Genomic DNA, 14,202 nt, shown 5'->3' with positions numbered 1-14,202 from the left:
GTGGAATGTAAGTTCATGAAAAAGGGAGCACCGAATCCTCTGTATCATTGTCATCAAACTATGATGGATGTGTCCCAGTTGCCTTGAACATTTTCAGTCCATTACCTTGGCACTTCTGCAACAAGTAATAACATCAAGGTGAATGAGTGAATGGCACATGTCCATCAAGCACCCAAGGCCAATACAGTCACTTTAATGGGGCCACAACAAAAAGCAGACTACAGCCTCTTTCTACCTGCTGATCACATCCCTGCTGTAGGATTTAGTGTCAAACTGTAAATAACTGTCCTTTGCTTCATCACTTCAGCGCTCCCACTTGGCCTCCACCAGCTCCGGGATGGTACAGGTGGTCTGCATGTACCCCTCATTGAAGCAGAGTAAAGGTTGCTTTGAGGATGAACAAACTGTACAGTCAAAAAATTCAGACACAACAGATACACATGCGCGCAGTTCAAAGGTGAAGACTGAATCTTTGCAATACAGAAAAACACGTGGGAGAAATCAGGCCATGTCACACACAGTTACAAGCTCCTTGGGTGTGAATCTTACAATAAAACAATCCTGTTGAGCAAAGTACAAGTTCCAACATGTAAAAAAACATTTATGACTTTCTATAAAAAGAGAAATGTTGTTCCTGTTACGGTGCCTTCTACTCTTTTAAATACCAGGATTTCTATGTACATCTGCATTTGATTTTACCTCATCATCCATTCCGAAGTTGTGAATGTAACAGTAGGTTATCCGTGACAGAAGCACGCTGCAGGCTCACACTAATACAAAACTCCATTGGAAAAAGCTTATCATAAATCTAAGAGCCTTTTGACCTCACTTAGGTTACTTCTACTATGGAGGAGTAAAAAGTTTTCATGTGGACAATTTAGCAAAAGTGGACCTAGCAAAGTTAATAAACCACTTTCCTAACAAGTTTTCAATGCACACAATTTGGTTCAGGTAGACACACATGTTGTGATTGTTTTATCTGTAGCAAAAGGTGCTTCAATGACAGGACTCACCAGGAACATCTTCTACCACGTTGACAGAAAGACACAAGTAAGAACACGCATGCAGCCATCCAGACAGTCCCGGAAGAAAAAGGGAACAGTTTGTCTTTAAGTCAAATGACACTCAATGACAGCCCCACACACACACACACACACACACACAAGACTCATTCATACTCGTACGCACACATGTCATCCATCACATACTCACATGCTGGTGCTCTGTCGCGGTCAGTCAATGCTGTGGATCCGCTGGCAGGTAACCGGACACCGAATGTAAACAGTGGATTGTCAGAGTGTTTATGTGTGCGTTTGCTAAAAACCCCACACACACGGACACGCTGCTGCTCCGAAGAGGGAGATAGGGGAGTTTATATATACACACACACACACACACACACACAGTGGTACACACACGGAGTGACTTCGGGACGGCCGAGCGGAAGCTGGAAGCGTCGACACGCACGCTGTCAAACGCACTAGCTCAGTCCCTCATATGACGCAAAGGCGCTAGGACTGTGAAGCTAGTTGCTAACTGTCTTCTACTATGGCTAACTGAGCTAGCAGCAGGCGCCGTCTGTCTCCGTCTGGTGGATATGGAAGTCTTCTACTGCGCCTGCCTCATACTCCCTAATAATCTCTCTCTCTCTCTCTATCGCACACATAAGCTTTCATCCCTCTCTCTGACATGACGCAATCAGACACGCCCCCCTTTGCTCTCAGCCAATCACAGAAGAGAGCACGACAGCGCGCAAAGAGCGCCACTATTTAAAGAGCTGGAGAATCAACAACACACCATTTAGGGAGAGCTAGGCCAACATTTATTCCATACACACTAATTATATTTTAGATATCCATACTAGCATTTCTGTCATATTTGTATTTCTGTCATATTTGTATGCTCCATTGTGTCTGTGGGGCGGCTGTGGTGTAGTGGAGAGCAAGGTAGTTCTCCAATCAGAGGGTTGGTGGTTCGATACCTGGCTTCGGCAGTCGATGTGTCCTTGGGCAAGACACTTAACCCCAAGTTGCTCCCGAAGGCTTGCCATCGGTGTGGACTGGATGTTGCATGAATGTTAGTTAGAGTCTGATGGTGGCACCTTGCATGGTAGCCTGTCATCAGTGTGTGAATGGGTGAATGATATGTAATATACTACTGATTGTAAGTCGCTTTGGATAAAAGCGTCTGCTAAATGACTGTAATGTAATGTGTCTCTAGTATGGTATTTAAAGATATCCACATTCTTACTTAGACATTTTATTGCATATCAAGATATCTACAACTTTGATTGTACTACTAAAAAATAAACTTAAACATTAAATAGCTTGATATCTTTCAGATTTCTGTAATTAAATTTGTCCTCAGTGATAAAGAAAATAGATATCCACAATGATGTTTTTTACTGTTGACAATTATCATTTAAGACTTTTGGAATTATTATTATTATTATTCATTAAAGGTGCAAATGAGATTGAGAGCATTGATATAGCAGCAAATAACTATCAGCTATGTAAAGACATAGTGGACTAATGTAAACCTGAGCAGGGAATGAAGTCACTCTCCCTCTGTGTGTTTCGTATTCCAACCTTCTTGTATTATTGACATAGCTGGGCAGGCTGTGTGTACATTGTCAGTGCATGTCAGCATGCCCCACTGCCCCACCGCAACCCTGCGCTCATTCGGCGACTACAGCTGATACTGCCATCCCGACAGACGACGTTGGCGACGAAGCATAGCACCCATTCTCCGGTTGACCCCCAAGTAAACATTGTTAGGTCTGTCAGCACTGTTGACATGGTTTGCACTGTTAGCCCGATTAGCACTGTTAACTCAGACCCGCTGGCTCAGCTGTCGCCATGTTGAGATCCATTGCAAGGCATAAGAAATGCTCAAATCTCGTATACAGCACCATCAATAGTGTAAGTCAAACTTGTGCTTTTTATGTTTTGATGAGTCTAAATGTCTGCTATTGATTAAAGGGGGAAAGGCAGTGTTCAGTTGGCACCCTTCCATGATTTCAATCCATTGCTAAATAGTGAGTCTTTTATTCAGTGCATATCAGGTCAGTTGAATATGCAATACTGTGGATTTTTTTCTACAGAGAAGCATGCAGTTCAAAACAAGAAGCATACATTTAACAATAACAGATGAATAATGAATTAATATTTACTTGGGGTTCATAAAACTATATTTGTTGAGTTCATACTTTTGTGCACAGAATGGCCGATATTAACTTGATTCTAAACATTTATCCTGGACTGTGTAAACTCCTCATTAAGAGACTTAAAGTGAAACGCAATGAAAAGAAAAGGAAAAGGAGAGATGAGAAGTGAGGGGTTAAAGTAAATATTGTGGTGCACAGTATGGAAGAAAAAAAAAAGGGAACAGCTAAAAAGGAAGGGATTTGATTACCGGCTCTCAAAATGCTTCTTTGTAGTCCTGCTTTGTAAAGTGGACAATAGTTTACTGTTCTTTCATCGCAAGAACCATGCAACTACACAGACAAAACTGTGAGAACATTGCATTAAAGCAATTATTTTATTACCTCCTTACTCTTATACTGATTCTAACCTGCAAATAAGCACTCGAACCTGCCCTCATTTAAAGGGGAAATACACCCTATAACACTTTATTATCAGGAATAATATTTCAATGAAGTTGACAGTTAAGTCAGGAAGACATTTGCACATCATGAAGCTGGAAAACAGAACATCAATTTTCTTTGACAATAGTTAATAACAAGCGCAGACGCAATCACACACAACACAGGTACACACTCATTGTTTCTCAACCCTTGTGTGTTCCCTTATCGCTTTGAGATAACAGAGTCTGTGTCAATGACATTCCTAAGAGGACGTGTTTAAATCAAGCAGAATTATTGCAGGGGTCGGTTGTGTATTCAAAAGAGTTAGTTGGACACGTACACCTAACCTTAGTTGCAGTAGGATTGGGAGAAGTTCAAATGTCCTTTGATTTCCCTTTACTTTGACCTATTTATTTTCCTATCACCTCACACTCGCTCTTTCAGTGAAGTTTTATCATACTGCTCTCTCTCTCCTTCCCTGCCGCTGACACACCTCTTCTTTCTTAAAGGTTGTGATAACTACCATACTCACATAGTTTCTCACACACCTCCTGTAGAAGCACAGAATGTGCTCTCAGTCATGCCAAGTGGGCCAACCACCATGAGCATGTGTCCCATCACCAGTGGGAGTGTAGCTAGGCCACAATCGACCCAGCTAATAAGATTTTTTATGGGGCACCTTCCCCACATAACAGACTCTCAACATTAATACCGTTGTCATTTCACATACTTAAAAGGGTGCACAATTGTCAGAGGGTATTTGGTGAGGGTCAATATTTACCATCCAAGTGACCTTTCGCTCTTCCAGGGGCCCTTAAAACAGTGTTCACCTATGACACTGATTTCTAAAAAGCTAATGTAGCTTTGCTGCCTGTTCCTGAATAAGAAATACAAATGCAAAACAAGCCACTATATAAACTAAAACAAAAGCAATCAGTGCCTGACCTGGTAATGCAAATAAGTCAGCTGAGAACACCACCATAGAGGCTCCTGCATGTACCAAACTATGAGTGCAGCTACTACCACATATTAAGCCTTGCATAGCCTCTGCAGATGCTATCCACGCGACAAGACATCAAGTGTCCGCAGCAGAGGCATTGTGAATACACTTTAAAGTTCCAGGTTTCCTATAATAATGTAACGGCTGTGCCAACTATTACATAACAGGGCCCAACCTCCAACTGTGTCAATGACAGCAGTGGGCCCCCATGTACAGTATCTCACGAGCGACAAAACCTCATTTACACACTCATTTGTCCAAGGAGGGCAAAGCGAGTTCTCATATCATCCGACTTTCTTCTCCGGGAGATGAAGTCCTGTCATCCAAAAGTAAAAAGAGAGTTAATCATTACGTCAAGTCTCACAGTAATTTCATGTCACTCCGAACTGCTTTCTTTTCCAGTTCAGCAATTTTTCTTTGTGTCCCTAAATGACCGCTAGTTTGTTCTCTTAGCAGTCTTTACATAGTAGGCTACCTCTCAGAGAGATGAGGACAAACGTGCTGCTAGCCTCGTATTTGTGCAGTAATGTGCCAAAAGAGGACATTCCTGAAATTGGACATGCAGTCTGGTATTACTTAAGTTTGAGTTTCCTGGAAGGAATAAGATAATATATTGGATTAGAATTTACATTAGCTGTCCAACCAGTTAGACACAGTCATTGTCAACAATACTTCCCCTTATGACGGTAAAAAGTGTTGTTTCCTAAGCGTTATACTCTTGTCCGACAGTGGAATAACTGAAAAAGCTGTTTTTGTTTAATTGTACCACTCTTGCCTTGTGGGGGAAAAAAAGGAAAAGCAGCAAATGAGAGAAAGTGGGGATGGGTTGTGGTGGAGGGCATGAGCTCAGTGAACTGGCAAAGAGCTGCTCTCCATGAATAGGTGAATGGCCACTGCTCAGTCACTTCTCTGTTTATTCTCTGGCCGTTCCCCTCTTTCCCTCACCCCATTGGTCTGTTCTCCCTCTCCCCCTTTATCTACGTGCTTGTGCTCACTGAAAAAAGCCCAGCATTCGGGGCTGGAGCTGGCTGCCAATCCCCCTCTGATTTCTTCCTGCTCAGTGCAAAGCAAAAACTTTCGAATTAAAGCATGTAAACAATATCTTAAAAGTGTATCATAGCTATGGGAAGTTAAAACTAGTAAAACAGGAGGATGTGGACGCCAGAACAAGAAAAGACGGTAAATCTGATATTCTTTGAGCATGTTTATTATCTAGACACACCTCAGGCTCTATATAATAAAATAATCCTTTGAAAAACTGTTCCAGACATGGTGGACTTTTGTCAGAGGGAGGATCCATTTATAGGCCGTTGTGAACTTTTATCAGCGACCTGCATACACTCACAGACCTCACAGACCTGCTTACTCACAGGTTTTGAAAAAAGGATACCTTGAAGGACATGTGGCACATTATGAGCATGAACAAAGAGACGTATACACTACACACACACACACATACAAACACTGCTATCACTATCACAGTGGCAGTAACACTCATAAAGATATCGAACAAAAGAGTTTGCACCGCCTTGAGAAATGCACCTGAGCAGGCAGATGGAAGTATAACCGAATAAATAGTGCAGGTTAATTGCAAGTAAACATGACAGAGAACAGAGGACATACTCTGCAGTCAGTACTGGAAATTGAAACTACCTAAATAATGATTGGACAGGATGCAGTTTATGCATCTTTTAGGATTGTTTTGTTTCTGTTTTTTGTCTTCACAAATCATCCTTAGGTGTGCTTTTGTTTATCTTCTGTATTTTCTATATTAACCTCAACTCTGAACTTAGCAGGCCTACTCTCTGAGCAGACGCTGTAGAGGCTGCCAAAATATTGCCTTGATGGTTAACTACAATCACTGTAGTTAACCATCAACAGGTCAATCCTGGGCACACGAGTACACGGACAGCTGTAAGAGAGGAGATGGTCTACCAAGGTCAATATTAGCCCATTATGGTGTTATATCAAAAGCTTTCAACAAGCTGTGTGTTGAAATCGCTGTGCCAACTACGTAAGTGTGTTTGTGAAGGTGTGTGTGCACATGTTTTTTTACCTTTGTGAGGGCCATTTTCCGAGCAAGGACATGACTGAAAAGTGAGGACAATTTGGCTCATCCTCACATATCTAAAGGGCTGTGTGACAGTTTAAAGAATACCTCCATGTTTTGGAAAATACGCTTTCACCTTCTTCCTGAAAGATAGATGAGAAGCATTCTAATATTTGTCTGAATGATGTGTTTGCTTTTGCTAGAGATGTTATATATTTTTGCATATGTTTTTGAATTTTGTGTGCAGAGTTTTGACAAAGAAAGCCGTAATTTCAGGAATTGTGATTTAGCAAATGCAAAAAAACAGTTTGAAGCTATACGGCCCAGAAGATAGTTAGCTTAGGTTAGCAAAAAGACTGGGAACCGGGCCTGTCTCTCTCCGAACATAACCAAAAAACATGCCTACCAGCACCTCTAAAGCCCACAAATTAACCTGTTATGTCTTGTTTGTTTAATCCCTGTTATTGTTGTTTTATAGAAGTCAGAAACACCAAAAACTACCATGAGGTTACAGTTTTTATTCAAATGTCATTTGCACAAGAAACACTTAAATATGCAACACATCTAAATACACAATTTACAACAAAACCCGTTAATTGTGATGATGTTTCCTTGAAATATTAAAAAAAGTTTGAGTTTATATTCAGTTTGAAGTAAAAAAAAAAAAAACAACCCACACACATCTTTAGTGAGTCTCATTGGTGGTAATGCCTTTGGGAGAGTTAAACACTACTACCAGTTGATTGGCTCTTTTCCCCCCACTGTCCCAGCTCCCACGGTGTCTTTCACTTCTGTGTTGCAGTAGAAGATAGTGGGGTCGGGGCCATGTCCGTATGAGCCCCATGACTGGTGGAGAGGTAAGACAGTGGTGGGCTCTCTTTCGTTTGAGTCACCGCCATCGATATTGGTGATTACGCGACAGTTTGAAGCAGAGAGGTTGCTATATGTTAACACAGCGCTGGGATCTAGGACACTGGCATTACTGGGAGTGATGGCGTTGCTATTGGTTACAAGGTTGAGGACATTGTCTCCATTTGTGTTGTTGCTTGTCATTCCAGCAAGGCCAGAAGAGGGAAAGGTCATAGCGGCTGCCTGGGGCAGGAGCAGGGTACTGCCTGGGGAGGGCATGAGGTTGTTGGGTCGACTCAGAGCCAGACGCTGGGTGAGGAGCTGGTGCTGCAGCCGCCTGTCGGTCCAATCCTCCTGAGGCTGGCGGTGGATCTTCATGTGAGCGTTACGGGACTTGATTTTATAGAACATTCTGAAGCGAGGAGAGAGGAAAAACTGGTTTTGAAAAGAAGACTTAAACCATAACCCTAAACCATCTGTTGACTTGCTCTGAAGCCAAACGCAGAGTTTGTGTTGGAGCGTAGTATATTATCTCATTGGTCCTATACTCACTTGCCACACAGCTTGCAGGGGAAGAAGCTGGCCAATGAGGGCACAGGAACCGCCTCCTCCAGGCCAAACTGTCTATCCAATGGCTGACAGATGGGCGTCATCTATGAGAACAAGACCAACTTTAAGAATCTATGCTGCTGAGCTGCATTCCTCGCCGGATAAACATTTAAAGCATTTAACTGGTTACACATGATCCCAAATACCCCAATAGCACACTGTTCTGTTTCACTTGTTTCTGATCTATTAGCTGTATAAGTCAGAGATCCGGATGTATAGCACAGTAGAACCCACAGAGTATCATGGGAATAGAAAAATAACTGCAGGACAACAAACAGGAAAAAAGAGACCGATAGAAAGACGATGAGAGATAAAGTAAAAGGCTGATATTAAAACACAAACTAAAAGAAACATCAGGGGAATCGGACTCCCTGGATCAGCTGGAACATCTTGACAAGAGGCAAAAACGATTTGAACACTTCTTTCAGATGTTTCTTACATTTTTCTGCTGCTCCATCAATGCATCTCTGTTCTCTTCCTCCTTCTGTTTCTTCTGCTTGTCCTGGAGCTTTTTGCTCAGGTAGTAAAATTCAACACACTGGCACACGGTCTTAGTCCTCACCTGCAACATACACACACAAAGTGAATACTTGGCACTCAAAAAGCAACCTGACCTGACTTTGCACATGTCTCCCTCAGCTTAAGTCCAAATATATTAGCCAACATATTTCAGAAAATATAATCAAGCTCACACGTTCTGTTGCACTAACATATCAAGTATAATCTGACATGTCAGAATTTTTTAGGCAGTGAGTTTTCAGCGCAAATTTTCGTAAAACAGGTTGCAACATGCAGACTTTTTCACTGGGTTAGCTGCACCGTGTGCAATGGAGGTTGTCATGCACTTTTGGTAATCTCATAATTGCATAAGATTTAATCAAAACAGTAACTTTTTACTGTGCAGTTATATGTGTCACAGTGCACCGTTAGTCATCACAAACCAAAGAGGTGCAGGCAAAAAACAAAGAACCCTGCACTCACTGCGCCTTAGGAAGATACTATTTAAACTGTCTGTAATGATCCTGCACACAAAAAGACAACAACCACTAAGTGGTGCAGTGGAGGACCAAATGTATGTGAATGCTTGGCTTTCTATTTTCTATTTCATATGTTGATTTAAAAGTTTTTTAAAACGTGCTATATGGCTGACCACCATTAAAAGAATGCTGCGTAAGAACAAGCAGTGAATGATAGATATACCATTTTCCGTATGAGGGAAAAGTCTTTTCCATAAGTTCCCAGAGCTGCACTGAAGAGACTCTTTTCACTGTCTGTCCAAAAATCACTTCCTAAATAGAGAGAAAAGGGTGGGTGAAGGGAAGAGTTAATAAATACAGATACATAGGTTGTTTGAGGACACCCAAACATCAAACAGACAAACAACCTGGACTTATTTAGGGAGCCGATAGCTGGAGGGGACTACAAAGACATACCCAGGACTTAAGACATCTAGAAAGTTGTTAAAAAGTTGTCGGGAGGGCAAAGACCTTTAACAGTACCCCTGTCTACAGGAATACAGCCATCTGAGTGAACACTGTATGCAGAACAATGTCTACTCTGTACTTTACATGGTTCTTGGTGGACTTAAATGCACCAAAGAAACAAAGAGAGAGAGAGAGAGAGAGAGAGAGAGAGAGAGAGAGAGAGAGAGAGAGAGAGAGAGAGAGAGTGAGTAGAGTTTGCATGTGATGAAAGTGGCAGGTGGTTTGGGCTTTCTACAAAGGCTACTATTGTACATACAGAGCATAAGGAATGGCTCCTCCTTTGCTGACTCACATTTAAAGATTCATACTACTGTTGCTGTTGTAGAGAAACACCAATCTGCCTCCACTGCAGAACATTTTAGTTTATTTCACTTCCCTTACTATTTATGTCCTGTTTGTATTTGACAATGTTGCTAGTGGTGTTAACTCAGTTTGAATAACCATAATCAAGCCAAAGAGTTGTCTGAACTGCAGTTGATTCTTAAGGAGTGATCCCTAAACATGCATAGGAAACCAAAGAGTTAGAGTGAGGCCAAAGGTGAAAGGTTACCAGAGTAGTGGTAGTCTCCTGCTGGTGAGGGCTGTGAGAAGAGCAGCATGTCCAGTGTGACCTGAGCAGGAGAGAGGGATGGAGGAGGCACAGAACAGACAGATGAGGCATCCAATGGCTCTATAGAGAATTAACTAGATATTGATGAGTGAGACAGAAGGGCAAGTAGAAATAAATGACAAAGTACGTGAGTAGTCGGTGAGTAGTGATGCATGGAAGTGAGTAGCGATGGATGGAGGATTGATAAAAGTGACTGAATGAGTGCATAGTAAAATCATTAGTAAAGATTAAAGAAAGAAAGGAAGACAATACTAAATATCCTCTGCAAATCTTACCATTGTGTTCCCCTGACAGATGTGTAGACAGTGCAGAGTCAGCTCTGTGTTACTGCCCCCTCCTGGTACGCAGCTGGAACTACACATGGACAACAGCCGCTCCACTGTGCATGCACATACACACACACACAAAACACATGAGCATTTTAAGCAGGGAGCATTATAGACAATGAACTGATTTTTTATTTATATTTTCAGGGTCTATCCTCAATCTTGGGTTACAAATTTCTCCATTATACACTTTATTGCAGGCTACACCAGAATATGTGATTCATTTTCCATCAGGTCGCTGAAGCTTTGACTCTTAAACTTATCAGTCCATTGTAATGTTGATGAACCTAGAATTCACTGGCATTTTTGGTGGAGTTATTACTCCAAAGCTGGTTTGTTAAAAGCGATTTGGGTTTGGAAAAGTATATTTTAGCATGCCGGTTACCTTGGTCTTGTAAGTTGGTAGTCTCCTGCAGCTTGTCCCACGGTTTCCAGAGCAACTGTTCCCTAGGAGATTCCTCCTCTGGTGAACACACCCTTGACCCTTCCAAATTCACAAAGCATGGAGGAAGCTCTGCCTGGAACTCATGACCCACATTGACATACCTGGAGAGAAGGAGAGAGGAGGGAGGGAAGGGTCATAACCAACCGTGGATCTAGGTTTACAACAAAAAAAATGTTGACAAAATTCCTTGGCCCATAGCTTAACTCTTCACCATGTACCATACCATAAAAAGTAATGCTAAGGTAATAAACAATCCAGCCGTAAAGAAATTCTTGCTTCAACATTTTACTTACGGTAACACAACACACTCATCTTCCTCTTTTCCACATGTCTTTTCCTCCTCTCTGTGATGGAGAGCTGATAAGGAGGAGTAGAGCCCCGCCCCCCTGCGAACGGGATTGAGGAGAGGTAGAGGAGTGTACCGACCCCTCTTCTGACCTCTGCTGGAGTGAAGGCGACTGGAAAATGGAGTTCCAGTGTAGTTTGGAGAGGCTTGTTGCTGTAAGTGAACAAGGAAAACAAGTCAGAAAGCGAAATGTGGTGTATGAACAATTAAGGTTCTCAAAGCTGAAGTATTGAGTCAGGGACCTAAAAAAATATTGGTCTTTTGAATTTGCACACGTTGCAAGTCCTCAAAAATGTATTCTTAGCCAACCAAAACCAAACTGAAACCCACTTTTCCATTTAATTTCTGTGCATCAAATTCAGAGATAGGTCCATAAGAAGATCAATTTGCCGGATACATTTTTTTTTGGAATCACGTCTGTTTAGGGCTTCTGACAGTTATTTTGTTTACCATATTCACAATCTTAGTTTAGCGTATTAGCATGCAAATATTTCCTAATTAGCACCAAATACCAAATTGTTATTTGATTATTAACCAAAGTACAGGATTTTTTTTGTTTTTTTGGCTAAAATCATTTAAATCAAATCAAAATCAACAAAATGCATCAACTAAAGGTTTTCTACTCTTTAAAGTTGCAACTCGATCTATAATTTAACCGAAGGTTGACCTCACTATCCTGGATGCATAAACACAAACCTGCTATAACTTTTCTTAACCCAAACTCACCAGGAGGAAATAGACAATCTGATATCCCCAAATTGTTTCCAGTGGTGAAAAAACATTTATTTACCTGTAGCTGTGATTGGTTCAGATCGGTTAGTCCATTCTTTACATTCTGGGTAACAATGTAAGGGACTATCTTTTCAGCTGGCGCATAATGTTGTTGAGATGGACGAGAGGGAAGATGGAAGGAGGGATGATGGGATGGAGTGCTGGAGGAACATTGGGCTCTGGATGGATGGAGAGATGAAGGATGGGATGTGGAAGAGAGGAATGTAGCTTCTGGAGACTGAACGTGGGAGGCTGGAAAAATGAGAGGGGGAAGGACAATAAACAGTGAGAGTCAATGCTCCATGATGAACTGTTAAACTGCTCGATCATTCTGAGTCTAACAGACAGTCAGACAAAACAAGACAGAAACGTCCCCTTTATCTGTGCAGACAGGAAAGTGTTACACCACACACTGACATAATCGTTATTTTTTTGGAAACACTTTTTATTCTCGTGAAAACCCACATATAAACTCAAAGCATACGGAAAGTCTGGATTGTATGCTGGTTGTCACATGTGAACATGTCATTCTTCACATGGTGTACAATAGCGCAAGGAGGTCTGATACAAAAGGTGAGCAGTGAAAATGCAATTTGCATACGGGAAATGGGAAATGTCACAAGTTCACCTACAAAAAACCCACATGTCCCGTAAATTTACATGTGGGTTTAAACCTGTGGTTTTTTGTGCAAGGGGGGGGAATTAAGTTCATTTAAATCATTTACATGTTACTCTAGTCCATTTCAGGTAGTTTTCTTCTTTCTCAAACAGTCATGACAGCCTCTGAATAAGCTTGTATCAGTTTAATTCTTTCTATCATATTTTCATTCACAAAACTGCACACTATGCCTTACCTGTGATGTTGCCATAGTCACTGCCATGAGAAGGTCTCAGGTTGCCCTCGATCATGCTGGGGTCGCCTGACGACTGTGAAAAGCTGTGTGACAGCAGTGGAAACTTCCATATCATCCCGGAGGAATGGATGGATGGGACTGACTGGAGGTGCGAAGCGAAAAACTGGAGCGCACCATGTGATTCTGCCCCCTGGGACACTGAATGTCCGGTGCCCCCATATGCACTGGGGGAGTCCATTTTGGAGGGCGAGTGGGAAGGAGGAGGTAGAGGCGTGGGAGGAGGACTAAGAACTGAAGACATGATGTGAGATGACGTGGGGGGAGACGGGAAGGATGCAAGAGAGGGGTGAGTGGGTGGGGAAGAGGAGGAGGGAGGCAGGTAGGAGTCTTGATCAAAAGCGCAGCTGTGCCTCGACTTGACCGATGGGTTTTCCTTTTTTACTACGCCTAATTCAAGCATCTGTCCAGAAGAATCTCCACCTGGAATCATCGGGAATCTTCTTTTTCGCTGGGAGAAGAAAGCCTCAGAGAAAGAGTCCAGTTTCTGAGTGTAGGTCCCACCACTGAGGCCGATAGGTGATCTCTGCGGTAGGCAACCTGGGGCAAAACTGAGGGCGTCCACTGTTCCTCTCCACCTGCCCTCTCCGGTCTGACTCGAGGGGGAGGCACTGAGCCAGGGTCCCTCCACCTCTGCTGGTTGAAGCTGATCCTCACCTGAGCCACAGCTGGACCCATAATCTTCTTCTCTTCCCAAATAATTATCACTCACTCTTGAATAATCAACACTGCTGTCGCTAAAGCTTCCCGCCGCAGTTCTGGGGTAGGAAGTAGTTTGATTAGTAAGGTGGCTAACGTTAGCCTCCCTATTGTAAACTGTATCGCCTTTAGCTTCACAGCTAACATGGGTATAGTTATTGTAGTTCACTCTGACTTTACGCCTGACTCCCTCCTCGCTTCCACAATTCATGGTGTAAAAGACATCATTTGCGTTGCTGTAGCAATCATCTCTTCTAAAAAAATTGTCTGCAACGCTTTCCCCGTCCTCCCAAACTTCCTCTTTTTTGCTACCGCCATACCAAGTGTCGGAAAAATGGCTGCCCAACCGGCTTTCTCCATCGAGATGGCCTCCCAAGTTAGCATCTCCGTCCAAGCAGCTACCACTTGTGTTTAGGAAGCCTCTGTCACCCCCACTACTCCCCCTCCTCCCCCCAGAGGAGGTGCTTGAAGTTGGGAAGGAGTTTGTGGACTCTTCCCCTCTACTTCCATATCGCT

The 14,202-nt window shown here is 42.5% G+C and overlaps 2 protein-coding genes across 2 annotated transcripts in view; both read right to left on the bottom strand.

Annotated features, from left to right (window-relative positions):
• Window positions 1-1,390, bottom strand: part of pcxb (pyruvate carboxylase b) — a 269,858-nt gene extending 268,468 nt beyond the window's left edge. The window contains exon 1 of the mRNA XM_054600910.1: window positions 1,213-1,390. Coding sequence (XP_054456885.1) covers window positions 1,213-1,214 — 2 coding nt within the window. The 5' untranslated portion in view covers window positions 1,215-1,390. The remainder of the gene's footprint in view (window positions 1-1,212) is intronic.
• A 5,864-nt stretch (window positions 1,391-7,254) lies between these two features.
• Window positions 7,255-14,202, bottom strand: LOC129093579 (uncharacterized). Its single transcript, XM_054601637.1, has 10 exons — window positions 12,931-14,202; window positions 12,096-12,328; window positions 11,253-11,458; window positions 10,900-11,060; window positions 10,464-10,567; window positions 10,129-10,189; window positions 9,295-9,383; window positions 8,534-8,656; window positions 8,038-8,138; window positions 7,255-7,897 (listed from the first exon to the last, which is right to left on the bottom strand). Exons 1-10 carry the CDS (start codon window positions 13,895-13,897, stop codon window positions 7,369-7,371), a joined length of 2,574 nt encoding a protein of 857 aa, XP_054457612.1. The 5' UTR covers window positions 13,898-14,202; the 3' UTR covers window positions 7,255-7,368.

The sequence above is a fragment of the Anoplopoma fimbria genome, chromosome 7, assembly GCF_027596085.1.
Source record: "Anoplopoma fimbria isolate UVic2021 breed Golden Eagle Sablefish chromosome 7, Afim_UVic_2022, whole genome shotgun sequence".
Taxonomy (NCBI): Eukaryota; Metazoa; Chordata; class Actinopteri; order Perciformes; family Anoplopomatidae; genus Anoplopoma; species Anoplopoma fimbria.
The sequence above is the reverse complement of the archived record's forward strand: the minus strand, read 5'-3'. Positions and strand labels throughout refer to the sequence as shown.

Excerpts from the sequence above, each read along its gene's own strand:
- LOC129093579 (XM_054601637.1), bottom strand. The coding sequence starts at position 13,897 with ATGAATTGTGGAAGCGAGGAGGGAGTCAGGCGTAAAGTCAGAGTGAAC. Across the intron at positions 10,190-10,463 it reads TCTGTCAGGGGAACACAATG|GTCACACTGGACATGCTGCT; the intron begins GTAAGATTTGCA and ends TCTCCTGCTCAG. Across the intron at positions 7,898-8,037 it reads CCCTGCAAGCTGTGTGGCAA|AATGTTCTATAAAATCAAGT; the intron begins GTGAGTATAGGA and ends TCCTCGCTTCAG.